A 21,274-nucleotide genomic window follows, 5' to 3' on the forward strand; every position below is an offset into this window, starting at 1 on the left:
AGATCGCCCACGTGTGTTACAGCTGGCACACCAACGTTCTCCAACACTTCTGAAGGAACATGGTTCGCCAGCTACTAGCTCAACTGCGGATGCTGATCGCCATCGCGCGACCCTCAACTGCAGATGCTGACCGCCATCGCGCGACCCTCAACTGCAGATGCTGACCGCCATCGCGCGACCCTCAACTGCAGATGCTGACCGCCATCGCGCGACCCTCAACTGCAGATGCTGACCGCCATCGCGCGACCCTCAACTGCAGCTGCTGACCGCCATCGCGCGACCCTCAACTGCAGATGCTGACCGCCATCGCGCGACCCTCAACTGCAGATGCTGACCGCCATCGCGCGACCCTCAACTGCAGATGCTGACCGCCATCGCGCGACCCTCAACTGCAGATGCTGCTCGCCATCGCACAACCCTGAACGATTGCCCGCTTACGCATGCTGCTCCTCATCGCACCACCCTGAACGATCGCCCTCCTGCAGATGCTGATCACCATCGCACCCTTTCACGCGATCATTCACCTGCGCATGCTGCTCGCCATCGCACAACCCTGAACGATTGCCCGCTTACGCATGCTGCTCCTCATCGCACAACCCTGAACGATCGCCCTCCTGCAGATGCTGATCACCATCGCACCCTTTCACGCGATCATTCACCTGCGCATGCTGCTCGCCATCGCACAACCCTGAACGATTGGCCGCTTACGCATGCTGCTCCTCATCGCACCACCCTGAACGATCGCCCTCCTGCAGATGCTGATCACCATCGCACCCTTTCACGCGATCATTCACCTGCGCATGCTGCTCGCCATCGCACAACCCTGAACGATTGCCCGCTTACGCATGCTGCTCCTCATCGCACAACCCTGAACGCTCGCCCTCTTGCGGATGCTGATCACCATCGCACCCTATCACGCGATCATTCACCTACACATGCTGCTCGCCATCGCTTACCGCCAGCGATCTTCTTCACCTACGCGGCAGCACGATCCCTCGCCGTCACGCCCATTCCCCTGCGCGCCCGCGCGATCGCTCGCCTGCGCGCCCGCGCGATCGCTCGCCTGCGCGCCCGCGCGATCGCTCGCCGGCACGCCCGCGCGATCGCTCGCCGGCGCGCCCACGCGATCGCTCGCCGGCGCGCCCGCGCGATCGCTCGCCGGCGCGCCCGCGCGCCCGCGCGATCGCTCGCCGGCGCGCCCGCGCGACCGCTCGCCTGCGCGCCCGCGCGACCACTCGCCTGTGCGCCCGCGCGACCATTCGCCTTTGCGCGACCGTTCGCCCTCGCGCGACCATAGTTCGCGGCGAATTCCACAGCCGGTGGTAGCAGCAGGGACGCGTGCTCCTAGGCGGCACTCGGGATCACCTCCATCCAAGCACAGGTTGGTAGTGCAGGATGAAGACAGGTCAGTACAGCATTCTTCCCACCTTCTTTTCAGGCAGGAACCGTCGTGTCCTCTCCAAAGGATCGCCCGATCCCTTTCACCTTAGCGAGGATTTCGGACTCTGTGTCCTTGGAGCAGCAGACATGGTTTGATCCGCTGGCACGGGCGTTAATGAGGGTTATGAAACCAGCACTCACCGGCCAGGGTAACAAACCAGCGGCTGTCTCTCCTACGCTGAAGAGAAAGAGAGGAGTGGACTTCGTGGTGACTTCCCCCAGGGCGAAGTTGGTTCCCAAGAGGTCGGTCTCGAGGGTCCCCTCTCCTGCACGAGTACTCTCCCCTTCTCCCGCCCTGGAAGGATTTTTGGCGGGGGGGCTTTCCGTTGAAGATTTCTCCATCGGACAAGGGGTGACTGCTTACCTCTTCCTCTGGGAGCTTACCAGGTCCTTTCCCTCCTCGGTTACGGCCCGAGGTTTGGTTCAAGGAAGCTACAGGAAGATCAAGGGTACTTTCCTCCTCTCGAGCTCAGGCACCTTGGCCTTTCGTCGTTAAGTATCTACTTGCGGACAAGCTCGATGTTTTACCATCTGGACGCACTGACTGAAGGCTTCCTTCGGGTGTCTCATCTGTGGAGGTCAACGACCTCAGACACCCTTCCATCCTTGAGAAGAGTTTTGTCTTTGCCCAAGGACAGAGACTTAAACATCTGCTGTGCGGAGTAAATCGACTTCCGGTTTCACTCCTCCAAGGCGCTTTCTTCCAGACTCTGCAGGGCTCCAGCTCCCTTTTCTTTCAACCACGTCGGCCTAAGTTATCGGCTACGACAACTGGGACAAGGTGTCCAATTGCAGTTTCCTCCTGTCAGGAACAGATGGCACGGGAGACTCCCCCGGGGGGGCATAGTCCTAAAAGGAGTTCACGAACTCTAGGATTGCAGGTTTTTTCGCTGGGAGGATGCTTAAGGTTACTCATCCGAATGACAGCTTCCCGATGCCCATTCCCGCACAATCTCTGTGAGTAGCCAAGGATATCGCGCCTGCCGTCTCTGTCAGCGAATTCAGTGTCTCTGAACCTCTATGCCATAGCATCAGCAGAGTTGCCCGGTTGGGCAGAATGATCCATACCTTAGGCGAAGGTCTTCCTTAGGATCATCGACGGCTTTACCCCCGGCCCCCTCAGTCGATCCTTTCTTGTAAGGAAGGATCTGAGAGGGGATGTCCATAGTCGACCTCTCAGCCCTGATCAAGTTTGTCGAACAAACTTCGGCCAGCGTAGACCAGCAGAATCGATCAGACTGGTAACGAGGCGACAGGACTCCTTTAACCCTGGATCGGAAGGACGGGTACTTTCAGTTTCCATTCCATCCATCTTCCAGGGTGCTCGTCGAATTCAGCCTAAACTGCAAGTATTCCTGCTTATGATGCAGTGTGGCTATCCCGCCGTGGCATAGCAGGTTTGTTTCCCCAGAGAACTCTCCCTGCCTTCCTCTTGGCCGCTCAGGTGCAGACTTCCGCCTCCTCTGCTGTTTGGAGGGCTGGTCAACTCCGGTAGGCTCGGGTTTCGACCTTCTTCAGCGCCGGGAAAAGCTTCCGAATGCTGACCATGAGTGTGGGCTCATGGTATTTTGCTTGGAGCCTTCTCTTCCTCTGCCTCAACATCTGGAGTATCTGGCCATGATATTGAGTCAACCGCCTTACCACGTTGGAAACCCCGCTTCTCGTCCGTCCAGCGAGGTTAAGCAACGTCGGCACTTGGATGGGTGACCACCTGGGGACGCCAGATTCTGTTACCACATCCTCCGAGCCTTCCTTTCGGTTGACTGTGGCAAGACTGAGGAGAGTCGCAGTACCTGTTCTCAGTCAAGCAGAGTTTTCAGCCCTACCTTGGAACGTTTCCTAGTTCTTCTTTCCTCATTGACCCGTTTATAGTCCGAACGGTCGCCTCAGGATAAGTTCCATGTGGGGCGATCCAAGTTCCGGTGGCTTCAGGCAATGTTTAACCGGACTCCCTGGCCCTATGGGACCAGCGGAACTATTAAACCTGCAATGGGTGTTGACCTATGGAGCCTCTTGATGGTAGTAGATATTCTCGTCCTTTCCCCACATTCTTGATGCGGTTCTCGGACTCGTCAAAGGAAAGGGGGGGGGGCATGTTCCGGTCCAGGCCTATGGTCAAGACCTGAAGGATACCTCTCCATCATTCAGGCAGGCTTAAGGGCCTTAGTCTGGCCCCTCTTCAGTCCTACCGCTCCTGCCAAGTCGCCCCGTTGCGTGTCGACTTCATGCTAACCAGCAGGGGACGCATTTTCACACCTTCACATCTTGCAGTAGAGATACCGGGATGATTGAGATTCTCTCAATTCCACCATCGGCTCTCTCATTCCAGGCAGGGGAATGTTTCTCTCAGACTATCCAAGCAGAGCCTCATAGAGAGAGTGTACCTAGGGGTCTTTGACCTTGGGTAACCAGCAAGTGCTGATCTGGGGGACCTGATCGCGACAGCTTGGAACCTCAAGCTTCCGCTAGTTTTCCCCCCAGTCTCAGACCCCGAGACTCTGGCAAGATGCATTCCGGTGATGGTGGGACAACTTCAACGCCTGCGTCTTCCCTCCTTTTTGTCTGCGGACAATGGGTCTCAACAAAACCAGGTTGTCTGTCAACCTTTCAATGGGAGAGCTCCACTGGGACTATGCGCAGAACGGTTTCTGGACCCTCTGCTTCCCCTGACGGAACTCCCGGGAGAGCTTCTCCCACGGCGCAGGCTACTCAAGCAACCACACTGCGACATCTCTCCCGAACCGGGGCGTCGCTTCGGCTTCATGCCTGGAGACACTACGCTTCCTCCTCTAGAAGAGACAACCCGCTACAGTCGCGGTACGGAGGTCGCGTCATCTGCGATAGTCATCCACAGGGGTCTCCCAGGCAAAGTGAAGAGTCTAAGGTGGTTGGTGCCGTGGGAGATATACCTCTTCCCGTGAGGCCTCTTCTCCAGCAATAACGGTCTTATTGCCTTTCGGCGGGAGGAAACTCCTTTCCGCTCTTGGCAATGAAGCCTGTCGCTCAGCCTTTCCCTGACCTTCAGGCTTAAAGGAATAACTTTTTCCTGCCCGCTGGATCTATTCTCGCTCATGCGAAGCTACGATCGTCCCTGCCCTAGTCGGAGGAAGACCTCCAACTTGGAGCATGGCTCGGACTTTTAGTCCTTTAAGAGATCTTCTCAAGACCCTTTTACGACAGGCCTCGGATTGTATTCCGCCTTGGGTCTTCTGCTCACTCTGGCCACGGCCAGTGTGTAAGCAATCTTCTTGGTCTCTTACTACTCCCCCCCTTTCTAAGGAAGAGGGGAAGGCAACATTCAGGCTCGCTCCTGAGTTGTTGGCTAGACTCAGAATCTGAGGGTCCCGACCCTTCGGTCCGATTCATTCAAGATTTTGAGTCTCCATTCTGTGTCTGATGTCCCAAGACCTTCTCTTTCTTGCCAGTACAGGAATCGAGAGGTTAGCGCTGGGAACAGCTGCAGTTTGGCCTCAGTTGCAGCCGATTTGGGAACACAAGGAGGACATGGGGGGAGAGTCACCAGTACACCTCTTCAGCCCGGACTCAAGGACATTCATCTCGACCTGTCTTCAGACCCTCCCCCGTCACGTCTCCCTACAGCACGATGTTGGATACATCGCAACGTCCCTCGCCTTCGAGTAATACTACTCTGTGACGCAGGTGCTACAAGCTGGAGTCTGGAAGCGTCTGATGACCTTCGCAGCCCGCTTCCTGCAGGGCGTGACCCACAGGAGTCTCGATACGTTTTCTATCGCTCTGTGGTGGCTACACAACAGCTGGTCTAACCTCAGGCTCCTTTTTGGACAGGTAGCAGAAGGTTGAGGGCATTGTTATCAGGTTTTAGTCTGCATGAACGAAAGAAGTATGTCTGGCCCTTACTTCTTTCTTCATCATCCCCTCTACGGGGAAGCAGCATCCTGGTCTCTGCATAGCTGACCTCGAACCTCTGCAGGTAAACCATGCTTCCTTGTGTTCCGAGTATTGAGTCAATACTGTCGCGTCCCCCATACCCTGACGAGGTGGTATTGGGAACGTCCTAACCCAGAGTTCCTTCTGGAACTCCAGGTCAACTGCCTAAGACGGGTCACACTTCTTCCTTCACACACAAGCTTACGTAGGCCACATGGTTCCTTGCGGTGCAAGGAACTTGTGAGGTGCAGGGACTCCTTTTCTCGAGTGCGACTCACTCGGATTCTGAGTCCCCGGGTAAAGCCAAAGCCAGTATGGCTGGGGACTTTCCACCCTTCCTAAGGGATAAGTCACCCTTTGTAAATAGCGTGGTTTGTATTTCGGTTACGGAACAAATGACAAATTCGAAGATAATTTGTATTTTTCCTAACCATACAAACCTTAGCTATTTACACATATTTGCCCGCCAGCCCTGTCCCCCAAGACAAGTCCTACCTCTAAGTGAAAGTGAGTATTCACCTGTGTGTGAGGGGGAGGAGGGGTAGCTAGCTACCACTCCCCTACCCCCCCGCTAACTAGCGCGGGGGTAATACACCCTCGTTAAATTCTAATGGCTCGCCATTTCAGCTACGCTAAAAGTAATACCCTTTGTAAATAGCTAAGGTTTGTATGGTTAGGAAAAATACAAATTATCTTCGAATTTGTCATTTTTACTAAGATTTTATTTTTCCTCATTTTGCAGCAACAGTATGATCCAATAAGTGATCCACTTGGCATACAGAATCCTTCCAATGGGAATAATGCCACTGCTAATAGTAGTCAGAGGTAAGGCCTTTGTGTTTGTCTATTTGACTCCTTCATTACATCAAAATAAATTTGAGACGTTAGGGTGTTACCTTGTGCCATTTTTTCTCAGATTTGAATAACATTAGAAAAGATTTTCAGTTTATTTGATGTTCAGGCTTGCTTTAATTAATTTTTGTCTAGTCAAATGTCAATGTGGTTTACATGAAACATCTCATACTCTTTCTGATAATGTATGATTTGAGTATACAGTGCAGTTTGATACTATATTTTGTGAGTAATATTTGTAGAAACAATTCGTTTGTGTTCGTAATTTCCCCCAATTCATTTTTCCAGCATTGTCAGCACAGCCAACAGTAGTACAACTAGCAGCACCAATGTCACCACTCCCCTCACACCGCCCACCATGCCAGTCATTTCTGGGGTGAAGCGACGTGCGTCAGAAGAAGCATCGGGAGTCCCGGTAGTGAAAAAGTTTCTGTTAGCGTAAGTATGGGGAGACTTAGACGCAATGACTTGATTTGAGGTGAATAACTCTTTAAAGTGGTGCTTTGAAAGAACATTTACCCCTTTTACCCCCAAAGGATGTACTGGTACGTTTCACAAAACCCATCCCTTTACCCCCATGGACGTACCGGTAAGTCCTTGCAAAAAAATGCTATACAAAATTTTTTTTTTCATATTTTTGATAATTTTCTGAGAAAATTCAGGCATTTTCCAAGAGATTGAGACCAACCTGACCTCTCTATGACAAAAATTAAGGCTGTTAGAGCAATTTAAAAAAAATATACTGCAAAATGTGCTGGGAAAAAAATAACCCCCTGGGGGTTAAGGGTTGGAAATTTCCAAAGAGCCTGGGGGTAAAAGGGTTAATGAATGGATTGTTGAAAGATCTTCTTGGTAGTGTTATAGAATAGTTTAATAACATTTGACTTAGATGTTATACTTGAAAATTGTAATACCAACATTAAATAGCAGGAATGTAACTGCATCATGTAGTGGTGGCTATATAGTCAGTGAAAGGAAACCGTTAACTTACATAATTAACTTCACCTTATCCTTAAGGTAACATGATGTTTACCAATTGGCTAATTCCTATTTCATAAAAGAAGATATGCACAATTGAATTTTCTTAACACCATCTAATACTAGTTACCAAAAGGCTAGAATAGCTAGTCCATTGATGTATTGTAAAGATTTTTCTGTTTTTTAATCCTAGTTTCTGCCATTTTCAGAGGTCCTTGGGATTTAGAGATTCCCACAAATGTGATCATGTTTGAGCGTCCACCCATCACCTTACCTCAGCCATATCCGAGTGTAGAGGTACTTCGAGGGCAACTAGTTTCCAAATTACGTTCGGGATATCAAGAGATGTGTCAGGCCCGGCAAGGTACGTTTGAACTGCGGACCTTCAGTTTTAGTTTTAAGAATTTATAAGAACCACTTTGTTTGAAAGGTACTGTGCTTACTAAAATATATAGATTGGAAGTCTGCATAAATGATATATAAAACAGAATGATCTTACACGCCAGTTATAATGTATTTAGTCACTACAAAAATTGACATTCTGTATCATTTGTATGCTAATTACATAAAAATAGGCTGAGAGTCTATAATATGAATTAAATTTTCTCATACCTTGAATAAAGGAAGTCATGAAAATTTCTAGATACTGAAGTTAAGAACATTAAAAACTTAATCTTCCTAACGACTGGTGCTTGAAGTGCCACTTACTGTCATTGCACAGTATATTCTTCTTGGGAAAGTGTCAAGAATAGAACAAAAATATCCATCCAAATATGAAGCAAATTAAAGCTCAACTTGAAAATTATTTAGCTGTATAGTATAGAGAGAAATTAGCTGGTTTGAATAATCCATTAATGTTGATAATTATTTTTCATTTCGAATATTGCCTATGTAAGAAGGCATTGTTGTTTACTCTTCTGGCATTTGTGGCCTAATGAGGCCTCAAGCTACTTGGGTTTGTTGGGAGTTCGTTTGAAAACTTGAGTATCAACTCGAGTTAAAGTCTGAAGAAGAGGCTGGACTACAACAAAAAGTAAATTTTAAATATTTAACTTAGCCGGTGAATATATAATAGCTGAGCCTCCGGCGGCTCGACAGAAAAACACACAAAAACTCGCGAGCGATCGCTATGAAGGTTGCGGGTGTGCCCACTAGCGCCAACTATCGGCCAGATACCGCATATACATGTAAACAGACTCAATTTTTCTCTGTCGGTCTGATCGACAAGACGTACCATTACTCGCTGTTAACCTGGAGTTTTTCAACAGTCTTGGTGAAGTACTTCCTTTTGGTTTGAGCTTTCGCAGTGCAGGTGTTTTATCTTCAACTTAAATCTTGAACTCGTTTTTGGATAGATTTCATTGTTGATGACTTTGGATTGTTTTTTGGACTTTCTTTGACTTTTAAATGGCCGACCCTTCCCTTAGTACGGAAGTGTGTTTTAGGCTTTTAGCAATTATCTTATCACGTTATAAATTGTTGTTGTTAATTATAGATTTTCCTCTATATATTTTATATCTCAACCGCCTTTATTAGGCCTCTTCGATTAGCTTTCCATTTATAATAAACATCAAGATAAATTTGAATGATTTGTTTATATGCGACCTTACCTATTCCTCCCCTAATCCGAGAGTAGGCGATCCTAACTTGGAAACCGAAGTTAAACAACGTTGAGCCCTTTCAATCGTAAATAACTTTGACAGAGCAAATGATTTAAAACTTATTAAATGAATATTTTTTAGTAGATATTTTATGAAAGATTTTCTTTGAATAGTCTTCGTACTGTTTCAAAGATGAACTAACGTTTAGTTTATTTATGCTACGCAGTTTGCGCTCTATCGTTACGATAGAGAGAGAGAGAATCACGGTTTCACTTTGCAGAAAGAGTAAATCAATTCTGACGTTTTGTTCATTCTTCTTTCAAACTTAAATGTTTTCAATACTAATTTAAAGGAACTTGTTAATTTTCAATTTCTTAGTCCCTTCAGTTTTTTCCTTTGGTCAAATAACCTGTTTATTGACGAAAGGTAAGTGGGCTTTTCTCTTCGGTGCGAAATCAAGAGAGAGAGAGACGGAGAGAGAGAGAGGAAGAGAGAACGTTCCGATCTTTATTCTCGTCCCAAGCGAGTAACGTTGTTCTCGAGTCAGTTTTTTACTCTCGTCCCTAGTCTCTGTACGGGGAGAAAGGATAAAACGTTTTTAGTTTTTATTCTCGTCCCAAGGCACTGTACGGTGAGAGATTGAAAACGTAGTTTTGAATGAACTAGTGTTTAGTCTCCTCCCCAGCCACTGATCTTTTTATCTTAATATATGTTTACTGTTTTTTGCTTGTATTAATGTGCTTACATTATACGACTTATTTCGCAATTATAACCTTTTGATGAGGGTAGAATTGCGTGCTTCAGGTAGAAATCAGTTTTATTCATGCCTAATGTGAATTGTTGAAAAATTCGATTTCAGTGAAGTAAGTGCAAAACAGAAAATCGTAGTGATAAAGTGATAATTGCGCAAAGTGTTATCAGTGTTGCGACCGAGGGTTCGTCTGTTCGTGCCTGTCGTTCGCCTAGTCCGAGACCTCTTGCAAGCTCCCAAGCCCAGGGGATAAGTAATGTCGTACGACTTATGGGTTCGAGAGGCCTTGATCAGCGAACAGACGTTCCCTCTATGGTTTCAGGCGTGTCTCATCAAGACCGCCCCTACCATAAGACGAGCGAGACGATTTTCTCCTCGTCATCCGAAGGCTTTTCGCGTAAGAAACCGTGGAGCAAGGTTTCGAGGCCCTTAAAGCGAAAGTCAGTCCTTTCAGGACAGGTCCAGCGTCCTGGTTGTAGCCATTGGGACAGGTCTGACCCTATGCAGTCATCGGAAGACTGCTCGCCGCCTAAACAAAAGCGTAACACAGGCTCAGAGAGTCTTATTGTAGGCAAGGTTTTGCAGTCACAGACGTTACCCTCGTCTCTTACCGCACCCATTCCCGTTGATCCTAAATGGGTTGTACGGCAAGACATGCAGAATAAGCTTGCCTCTCTTATGGAGGACTATTCTGCTGAGCAGGTTCACGATGATCCTCGCCGCTTAGCTGATCGAAATCCTGGCCGTCAGCCGCCCAAACGAGCCTTTGCTCGTCCTGTTGACATTGACGTTACAAAGTCACGTCAATCGTGTTTTGTAGAGCCTCACTCGATGCAGTCCCGTGTTGACTCTCAGCCGCTTGTGGACGCTCAGCCACTGCCGCTTGCTCTTGTTGACGTTCAGGACGTTCGCCAACCAGCATAGTTGACTTGTTTTGACGTTGAGCGTCAAGCACCGCAGTCAAGAGTTGTTTTGACTGCTCAGTCTAGGCAGTCAAGGCAGTCTCGAGTTGACGTCGAGCGTCCTCCCGCACCTGTTGTTGTTGCTGGTCAGTCCTTTAAGCAGTTACATGACATAGCGTCCTTGACTGCTACTGTTGCTCCTTTGCGTGTGGACTCTGCTTGTCAAGCATTGCCACCACGGCAGGTCTCTCCCTTGCTTGAGACTCGGCAATTGTTGGACAAGGTTCCTTCAGATGAGGAAGTTGCTGATCCCCCTCCTACTGATATTCCCTTGAGGACTCTGTCAGACGGAGAGGAGCCTAAAGCTGCTCAGCCCTCTATGGACTTTAAATAAATCATGCTGATTTTTAAGGATCTTTGTCCGGATCTTTTTGTAACTGCTGCTCCTCGTTTGCCTAAACGTCAGAGTTTACACTAGGCCTAGCTACTTCGAAGCCGTTGTTTTCGAAGCTAGTGCTCTCTCGCTCTTCTAAGAGAGCTTTACGTTTGCTAGGCGACTGGTTAATCACCAGGAGGAGTTTGGGGGAGACAGCCTTTGCTTTCCCTACTTTTAAGCTGGCTTATAGAGCGAGAGTCTGATATGACACGGGAGAAGTTCTCGGCTTGGGAGTTCCTGCCTCTGCCCAGATAGACTTCTAAAACCTCATAGACTCTCCCGGCGCCTGGCCATGAGACGCTCCAAGATTTTATGGTCGGCTTCAGAGCTAGACCATCTCCTGTTAGGAGTTTTTTCGAGCGTTTGAAGTTTTGCTGTACAATTATGTCATGCATAAACAAGGCTATCAGGGATGGCTCCAATAATCTGACAGCCACGTTCTCTGCAGGAACAAGTCTACAGGGATGGCTCCAATGATCTGGCAGCCATGTTCACTGCAGGAGTACGTAAGAGGCAAGTGCGCTCAATGTGTTCATTGTCAAGACAAACTTCACGATGAAGTCTACCAGGCTGTCTTGACAGCATTAATGGAAGGCGACTGGATGGTCTCTCTCGACCTTCAGGAGGCATACTTCCACATTCCTATACACCCGGATTCCCAACCGTTTCTGAGGTTTGTTTACAGGAATGTGGGGTACCAGTTTCGAGCACTGTGCTTTGGCCTCAGTCCTGCTCCTCTCGTGTTTACGAGGCTCATGAGGAATGTGGAAAAATCCCTCCATCTATCGGGAATCCGAGCCTCCCTGTACTTGGACGACTGGCTTCTCAGAGCATCGTCCAGTCTTCGCTGTCTGCAGGATCTACTTTGGACGTTGAGTCTGGCCAGGGAGTTGGGACTTTTGGTCAACCTAGAAAAGTCCCAACTGATCCCATCCCAGATTATTCTATATTTGGGGATGGAGATTCGCAGTCCAGTTTTTTTTTTCGGGCTTTTCCGTCTGCCACCCGAATAGAACAAGCCCTGCTCGAAGTCCAACTAATGCTGAAAAGAGAACGTTTGTTCAGTCAGGAGTTGGAACAGTCTCGTAGGGACTCTCTCATCCCTGGAGCAGTTTGTCTCGCTAGGGAGACTACACCTTCGGCCTCTCCAGTTCCATCTAGCCTCTCACTGGAACAAGGACAAGACGTTAGAGACGGTATCATTCCCAGTCTCCGAACCAGTAAAGGCATGCCTGAAATGGTGGGACAGCAATATCAGTCTGAGAGAGGGACTATCCCTAGCAGTCAAGAACCCAAACCACGTGTTGTTCTCAGACGCGTCGGATTTGGGTTGGGGTGCGACCCTGGACGGTCGGGAATGCTCGGGTCTGTGGACCTCATGTCAGAAGAGCATGCACATCAACGGCAAGGAGCTATTAGCAGTCCACTTGGCCTTGATGAAATTCGAAAGCTTTCCTCGAAACTAAGTGGTAGAGGTCAACTCAGACAACACCACAGCTTTGGCTTACATCTCCAAGCAAGGAGGCACACACTCCTTCACGCTGCTCGAGATCGCAAGGGACCTTCTCATATGGTCAAGAAATCGAGGCATCTCCCTGTTGACGAGATTCATCCAGGGGGACTTGAACGTCTTGGCAGACTGTCTCAGTCGGAGGGGTCAGGTGATACCCACGGAATGGACCCTCCACAAGGACGTGGGCAAGAGTCTTTGGGCTACTTGGGATCAACCCACCATAGACCTCTTTGCCTCCTCGTTGACCAAAAGGTTACCAATCTATTGCTCTCCAGTCCTAGATACAGAAGCAATCCATATAGACGCGTTTCTACTGGATTGGTCTCATCTGGACTTATATGCATTCCCACCATTCAAGATAGTCAACAAGGTACTGCAGAAGTTCGCCTCTCACGAAGGGACAGGGTTGACGTTGGTTGCTACCCTCTGGCCCGCGAGAGAGTGGTTCACCGAGGTACTTCAATGGCTGGTAGACATTCCAAGAAGTCTTCCTCTAAGGGTAGATCTGTTACGTCAGCCCCACGTAAAGAATGTTCATCAAAGCCTCCCCGCGCTTCGTCTGACTTCCTTCAGACTATCGAGAGACTCTCAAGAGCTCGAGGCTTTTCGAAGGAGGCAGCCAGTGCGATTGCGAGAGCTAGGAGAGCTTCTACCTTCAGAGTATACCAGTCGAAGTGGGAAGTCTTTCGAGATTGGTGCAAGCCAGCATCTATGTCCTCTTCCAGTACCTCTGTAGCCCAATCGGAGATTTTCTTTTACATCTGAGAAATGTTCGCTCCCTCTCAGCTCCCACGATTTAGGGCTACAGGAACATGTTGGCTTCGGTCTTTCGTCATAGAGGCTTAGATCTTTCCAACAATTAAGATCTCCAAGATCTCCTTAAGTCTTTTGAGACCTCTAAGGAACGTCGTTTGGCAACTCCTGGATGGAACTTAGACGTGGTCCTAAGGTTCCTCATGTCAGACAGTTTTGAGCCATTACATTCAGCCTCCCTGAAGGATCTCACCCTCAAGACGCTTTTCCTAGTGTGCTTGGCTTCGGCTAAAAGGGTCAGTGAAATTCATGCCTTCAGTAAGAACATCGGCTTTTCTACAGAAAAAGCCACATGTTCACTTCAACTTGGTTTCCTGGCCAAAAATGAACTGCCTTCTCGTCCTTGGCCTAAGTCTTTTGATATACCTTGCCTGGCAGAGATCGTAGGCAACGAACTTGAAAGAGTGCTGTGTCCAGTTAGAGCTCTTAAGTTCTACTTAGCTCGTACTAAGTCCTTACGAGGTGGATCTGAGGCATTATGGTGCTCAGTTAAGAAACCTTCATTGCCTATGTCAAAGAATGCTTTGTCATATTTTATCAGACTTTTAATACGAGAGGCTCATTCTCACTTGAATGAAAAAGACCGATGCTTGCTTAAGGTTAAGACGCACGAAATAAGAGCTATAGCAACTTCCGTGGCCTTTAAGCAAAATAAATCTCTGCAAAGTATTATGGACGCGACCGTTTGGAGAAGCAAGTCGGTATTCGCGTCATTTTACTTAAAAGATGTCCAGACTCTTTACGAGGACTGCTACACACTGGGTCCATTCGTTACAGCGAATGCAGTAGTGGGTAAGGGTTCTACCACTACATTCCCTTAATTCCAATATCCCTTTAATCTGCTCTTGAAATGTTTTTTAATTGGGTTGTACGGAAGGCTAAGAAGCCTTTCGCAGCCTTTTTTGATTTGGCGGGTGGTCAAATGTCATTTCTTGAGAGCGCCCAGATTAGGGGTTTGATGAGGTCCTGTTGTATGGGTTGCAGCCCTTAATACTTCAGCTCCTGGGAGTCTTTCAGCATCCTAAGAGGATCGCTGGGCTTCGTGAGGAAGACAGACTAATAAGGCAGAGTAATCGTCTAAGTCAACTTCCTTACCAGGTACCCTTATATATTTGGGTTTTGTTATGATATAACTGTCAAAAACTCTAAGCATATACGCTGTAAACTTAATTAACTCTGGTCTCTACCCACCACCATGGGTGTGAATCAGCTATTATATATTCACCGGCTAAGTTAAATATTTAAAAATGATATTTTAATTATAAAATAAATTTTTGAATATACTTACCCGGTGAATATATAAATTAAAGGCCCCCCCCCCCTTCCTCCCCGATAGAGACCCAGCGGGATGAGAAAAATTGGGTCTGTTTACATGTATATGCGGTATCTGGCCGATAGTTGGCGCTAGTGGGCACACCCGCAACCTTCATAGCGATCGCTCGCGAGTTTTTGTGTGTTTTTCTGTCGAGCCGCCGGAGGCTCAGCTATTATATATTCACCGGGTAAGTATATTCAAAAATTTATTTTATAATTAAAATATCATTTTAAATCAAAGAACTTTTGACTGGAGTTGATTAAGGTTAAATTACTTCCTAGTAAACACTCCATTTCATTGAAGGCTATAAAAGTTTGGCTACAGTAACTGTTGGTTCGTATTCGCACCCCGACGTTGCATTTTATATGGCTGTTATTTTTCCCTCTGAAGGAATTGATGCCCCGAGAGATTCCTTTGGCCGATGGTTAATGGAAAGAAAGGTTGTTGATCAGGGATGGGATCCTCTGCTTCCAAGCCAGTGCTTTCCTGAAGTCAGCCAATCAATGTACAGAGAGATAATGAATGACATCCCCATCAAGCTTCAGCGGCCAAAATTTACTGGAGAATCTAGGAAACAATTGTCCAAGTATGCCGAAGCAGCTAAAAGAATGATAGAGACGAGGTAGGTGTTCTCCTCTTCGTTATTTATTTTCAAAAGTATCTTCATCTTGTGGTTCTATTACTCTACACTATATGTACTTAGATTGATATAGGCAGTTGGTATCTGTCCTTGTCTTTCACCCTTTTTTACTGTTTTTCTTTATTTTTCACCTGACAGGACCTATTGTAACTTTTGCCTCATATGAAACCAATCCTTTTTGCTAATTATTTTAAAATGGAAAATATAACAGGGATCATGTAAAACTTTGCTATAGTATTTTCATGACAGTTTGTGTTAGTTATGATCTTAGTTTTGTAGTGTTGCTATAGGGCAGTTAACCAATGCTCAGCAATATTTATATCATTGTTGAGGACTTCACTATGGCTGCTGTTGTAAACTTTAGGGACCAAATGCATTTACAATATAGTTCTTTACAATATATTGTTTAAACTTGAAATGTATGTCATGTAATACCCTAGAGCCTTTTGAGTAAATGTTTATAGAATTCACACGGTTTTTAAGTCTTGCGATTAGATTTCTGGGTGTTAACCATATGGGAAAGTCAAGGGTGTTATTCTGTTTTGTCTTTCTGTTTATGTTCTAGCTTAGTGTGACTAAAATGACTCTCTTGTTAAAGGGATTATTGGGCTTTGTCAGTTCTGGGTATTAATTGATTATCACCTCTTTCAAAAAGGATTATTTTACAATAAATTATGTTAAATGCTAGTAATAAGGAGATAGAATCATTATTGGGACAAGAAGGAAAAACAGAAAGAATGAGGAAAGAGAGAAAGTGACAGGAAGAACATTGAGAACAAGGAAAGAGAAAAATTTTAATTGGAAATTTGATGACTTGTAATCTTGAGTATTATTTTATTGCCTGAATAAATATAAGTAAAGCCAAGTAGTTAAATGAAAAGGTTAGCTACATCTTAAGACTTTGGCTCCCCTGAACGATTGGTTCATAAACAATACCTAAAAATTGGAGGGGGACAAATCATAACAGGTCGCACATTTAGGTGGAAGGACACCAAAGGAAAAGAGAAACGGGAGGGAGAGATATTGGTCAAAAGGTCTCTTGAAAAAAAACTTTAGTATTGTTTACGTGGTTGTCATGAAAGGCACACTTCAATTGGTATTCCCCCACAAGAGGGAAGGAAGAGTAATAATACAAGAATGGTGGCATTTGCCTTACCTTTTAACTTACCTGTGAGTTCTCCGTGAGTTCTCCCCTTTGAGGTTGATCCAAAGATATTTCAGTATAGGAAACTAGAAATGTTTAGCTCTACTATGAAATAGAAGTCTACTGAATCTGTGATAGTTGCTTTAGTATCTTAAATTCCTGGCCCAATTCCCCGGTAGCTCTAGTACTACCTGTAGGCTCCCATGATTCAAAGGTTATAGATTCCTCTTTTAATTTGAGTGAAGTGTTAAATGTATGAATATATGAACTAAAAGTTACATTATGCATGAGTTTGGTTAGGCTCTTAGTAATTTGTTAGCTTGTGTGTAAATTGTGGTACTATATTAGGCTTTCTTGAAAAGTATTCATTCTGGTATCTTATTATTTTCTTTTAACTATGACTTACAAGTTTTTAGTACAGCAAGTTGATTAGCTTCATAGCAACCTTACAGTGCCTGTAGTCATGTCTGTCCACAACATTTAGTTTTCTGGAATTTTTTGAAGATGGGAAAGGTCTATTTTTCATTTATTACAGTTTGCTGATGAGCTTGACATTATTTATGATATCCTTGCTACACCATAAACATGACCATTTAGCCTTCATTTGCGGGCCACACATTTGTACTCCTACATCCCTCAAGAAGGGTGACACTGATTTCATCCCTTATATCTAATGTATGATGATTAAATTTTCGTTCTTTAAAAAGCTGCAATGATTTCATCTATCCACAGTCGAAATGCCAGCCAAGAAAGTAGAAAAATTGTGAAGTGGAATGTTGAAGACACTTTTCAGTGGCTAAGGAAAACAATTGGATCTACATTTGATGACTACATGGATAGATTAGCACATTTAAAGGTAAGTTAAGGGAATATTCCTTAGTCAATTACCGTACTTATAATTTGTGATTGTCTCTTATGCATAACTGTAAAAGATTATATGAATAAAAGTTATGTGCATATCAATGGATTTTTGTCTTGAATTTTTCAGCGGCAGTGCCAGCCACACTTAACGGAAGCGGCAAAACAAAGTGTAGAAGGCATTTGTACAAAAATTTACAATCTTTCTGTTGAATATTCTAAAAAAATAAGGGAAAAGCATCTACAAATATTAGAAGAAAATAATATTAGAGGTGAGTAGTATTTTCTTTTATTCTTTAATGCAGAGTAGAGTGTAGTCCTAATTCTAACTCCTGGTTTCTTAGTATTGAAGGGAGAATATTTCATTAAGACAATTACACTTTAGAAATTATCTTCAGAAACAGTAGGATTTGCTGGAGGAAGTAGCACTTTTTATGTAGTTCACGTAAATTGATTAAGTTAAAAAGGGATAGGTGAACTGTCGGTAGTAAATGCATTATGGGATTACTTACTTTACGGGCTGCTTTTCTGGTCTTATACAGCAGAGGAACTATACTCTGTACAGGACCTCCACAGTCATTCTATCATCTTCGTTCTAAAGCATTCAACATTTTTATACCGTATATTTTTAGATGCTGTCTGAGCTAAGATCTGGCAGTAATTTTAGCCTTCTGGAAGCATTGTAAACATTATAGAAGCTGTATGAGCAAAGATATGGCTATATTGTCAAATCCACACTATCGAAGCACTTGGTGAACAAGAAAGTTTTCAGTTTCTTCGTGAAAGCCTTAATATCCTTAGTCTTTCGAATGTCTAGTGGGAGCTTATTGTATACATGTATTCTCGGGGCTGCATATTTAAAGGCTCTAGATACTAGAGTAGACATACATCTAGGTTCCAATAATTTGAAACTAACCAACAATTCTCGTGTCAACACGATTTGATGGCTGCATAATATGTATTAAATCTCTTAGATATTTTGGACTTACGGTTCTGATAACTTGATGGGTTATTGTACTACTTAATTCTTGCTTTACTAGGCAGCCAGTGGATAATTACTCTTAAGAATGCTCTGGAGTTTATGGAGTAAAGGTGCTTAGAGGAAGATATAGATCTAATTGAAGGTTTGACAGAGAGCCCAGAGAACTAAAGAGTGTGGAGAGAATGATTTTCATGTACATTATTACTCCATTTAGAGAAAGCCAAACTTAAAATCTAAACGTTTATTGTAATCACTCAAATCACTTGAGAAGCCTCTAGATTGTGGGTCATACTAATGGTATTTATTCTTTATAATTAAATATAATATGATGGTATTTATTATTTTCATTTAATATATTGTGATGAAAACAAAAGTACTAAAATGATGGTATTTATTATTTTCATTTAATATATTGTGATGAAAACATAGAAGTAGTAAAATAAATACAGAAGAAAACGATAATGCAGGATGATTTGATTAAAAAAAAGATACAAAATCATGAAAGGAATGTTTCATTTTTATTTTTGTACATTAATTAAAAATGAAATGATATTCTCTATAAAATAGCAAACTGTTTCATATGGGCTTGTTAGGATAATGATCAAACTTCAATATTGTACTTATGAATAATAGTTGTTCATTATTTATTCTCTAAATAAGTCCATTTATTTGACCTAACATTTAAAATGACATGGTTGCTGCATTGTTTTAGTGTTAGCATTTTGATATTTTTATTTGCTACAAGCTCAAGAAATCTCATATTTGGGTTTACTACTAGACATTTGTTAGTTAATTATTAATCTGTATTTTATAATTGATTTTGTTATAGAGGGAGGAGTCCCTGCAGTTAGCGGTCTACGGAAAGTTTGGTGTTATCCAGTTCAGTTTACTACGCCCAGTCCACGGCCGCCGCACATTGATTACATGCAAGATAAAGATACAACCATTTTAAGATATAATGGAGAAGCGCTTAGAATGAATACGTTATACTTCCATAAGTTGGTAAGTTGCAGTTTTATCAATTTTCTATTTTTTAATAGAATTAAATGTTCATTGAAATAAAATTTTTTATAAAAACAATAATAAGTAGAATATTTTTTTGTTCTAACGCAAAAATAAACCTTTTGTCCTTTAAATAGTAATGACTTCAGCTAAGGTGGAACAGCCTTTATATCTTTAACAATGTATAATATTTATAACTATTGAAGGGTGGTGTGAGGAAGCCCTACTCACTTTTCAGTCTTGTAGACAATTGCGTAGAGAATTCTTTAAATTCTGGCTTATGAATTCTTTAAATTCTGGCTTATGAATTCTTTAAATTCTGGCTTATGAATTCTTTAATTTCTTTGGAATATTTGTGTTACCAAAATGGAAACTCAAATAAGATTTTTCCCTGGTAAGGAATGGAAGCATTGTGACAGATTCATGTCAAAGTTTGCTGTTGATCCCCATCGTGTGTGAGTTCATTTTGCAGTCGTCTCCCTGTAGCGAATGTCATTCTTGACCACCTCTTGAGTGGGAAGAGTTTGCCAAGAAAAAAAGGGCTAAGAACGATTCTTTGCAGTTGACTTTAGGAACTCCAAAATTGATGCTGAAGGAGCCATTATTGGCCAATGCCCTAACAGCTTCTACATCACTATGAATAGCTGTTAGAATGTTGTTGGAATGTCGTCTTCCTTTGTCCTGTATGAGATCAGGAAGGATGACATCTCCAGGGAAGAAAAGAACCTTCCATTTAGGTTCTAGGAGCTTTCCTCCTGCCAATGATAGTCTCTCCCTATTTTAAAGGAGAAAAAGATTTGCGTACGCATAAGAACGATAAAATTTAAAAGTAATTTGCATATTGTAAATTTCCCACCTCAGCCGACCCTCCCAGTCATAAGGAGAAAAGTCACTCTTCTATGACAGTTATGTGAGCTGGGCCTCTCCCTCATGCCACATATCTTCAACCAATTACTTTATTAACAATTCAATGGCTGTTTCAGAAGACATATACAGTGAACCCTCGCTACTTCGCGGTTCGACCATCGCGGATTCACCACTTCGCGGATTTTTTCCATAACCCATATATATACAGTAATATATATATATATATATATATATATATATATATATATATATATATAAATATATATGTATGCATGTATTTATGTATATATGTAGGTATGTATATGTGTATACATATAAATATATATATATACACACACACACATATATATATATATATATATATATATATATATATATATATATATATATATACATATATATACATATATATATATATATATATATATATATATATATATATATATATATATATATATATATATATCTAAAGTAGGAATATGTGATGTAGTTCTAAGGGAAAAGTATGGGAAATATGTCTGGGTAATAAGCAAAGCTCTACCTCCAGTTTGTTTCTACATTATGATCAGAGATAAATGTAAACAAAACATTGGTTGCCATTTTTTATCGTGCTTTTTAGCATGTTTAGGAAATGCGTGATATAAAATCACCTTTAATATTTGTGCCTGTTTTAGTTTAGGGTACTGTAGTACATGCATTAAGTGTTCTGTACATTAAAGGGTAGTTTGTTAACAGTACTACGTACAAGGGAAGGTTTTAAAAGTCTGAATATACATGTTGAATAAATAGGTAAATATGGTGTCACTACTTCGCGGATTTTCACCTATCGCGGCCGCGACTGGAACCTATCTACCGCGATAAACGAGGGTTCACTGTACTGTACTGTACGTATTTTCAAATACTGTACCGTACTCGATCTTGCATTGGTGGAAAAATGCAAATTACATATAACATTTAAATTAGTGGAAAGTACTGGAAGTCCTAGGGTGTGAAGTTTAAAATACTCTACCTAATTCCATGATATATTTAAGCTGGAATATTTGATAGGCTTTCATATTGATATATAAAAATTAACAATTTATGAATTTTCATTTACATTAGAAGCATATCTTTATTAACCCTTCTACCCCCAATGGACGTACTGGTACGTTTCACAAAACTCATCCCTTAACCCCCATGGACCTTCAACATTGTAGCAAACACCTGCTATTTGCATTTTTTTTTTTTTTTTGCATATTTTTGATAACTTTATGAGAAACTTCAGGCATTTT

At 43.5% G+C, this 21,274-nt stretch overlaps 1 protein-coding gene across 2 annotated transcripts in view; it reads left to right on the forward strand.

The window, feature by feature from the left end:
- Nucleotides 1-21,274, forward strand: part of Pcif1 (Phosphorylated CTD-interacting factor 1) — a 96,644-nt gene that overhangs the window by 17,903 nt on the left and 57,467 nt on the right. For both annotated transcript variants that reach the window (XM_068356101.1, XM_068356102.1), the window contains exons 4-10: nt 6,092-6,174; nt 6,490-6,639; nt 7,389-7,543; nt 14,901-15,132; nt 17,027-17,150; nt 17,283-17,424; nt 18,964-19,136. In XM_068356101.1, the coding sequence (XP_068212202.1) occupies nt 6,092-6,174; nt 6,490-6,639; nt 7,389-7,543; nt 14,901-15,132; nt 17,027-17,150; nt 17,283-17,424; nt 18,964-19,136 (1,059 nt within the window). The remainder of the gene's footprint in view (nt 1-6,091; nt 6,175-6,489; nt 6,640-7,388; nt 7,544-14,900; nt 15,133-17,026; nt 17,151-17,282; nt 17,425-18,963; nt 19,137-21,274) is intronic.

This window comes from Palaemon carinicauda, chromosome 32 (assembly GCF_036898095.1).
Source record: "Palaemon carinicauda isolate YSFRI2023 chromosome 32, ASM3689809v2, whole genome shotgun sequence".
In the NCBI taxonomy this organism is placed as follows: Eukaryota; Metazoa; Arthropoda; class Malacostraca; order Decapoda; family Palaemonidae; genus Palaemon; species Palaemon carinicauda.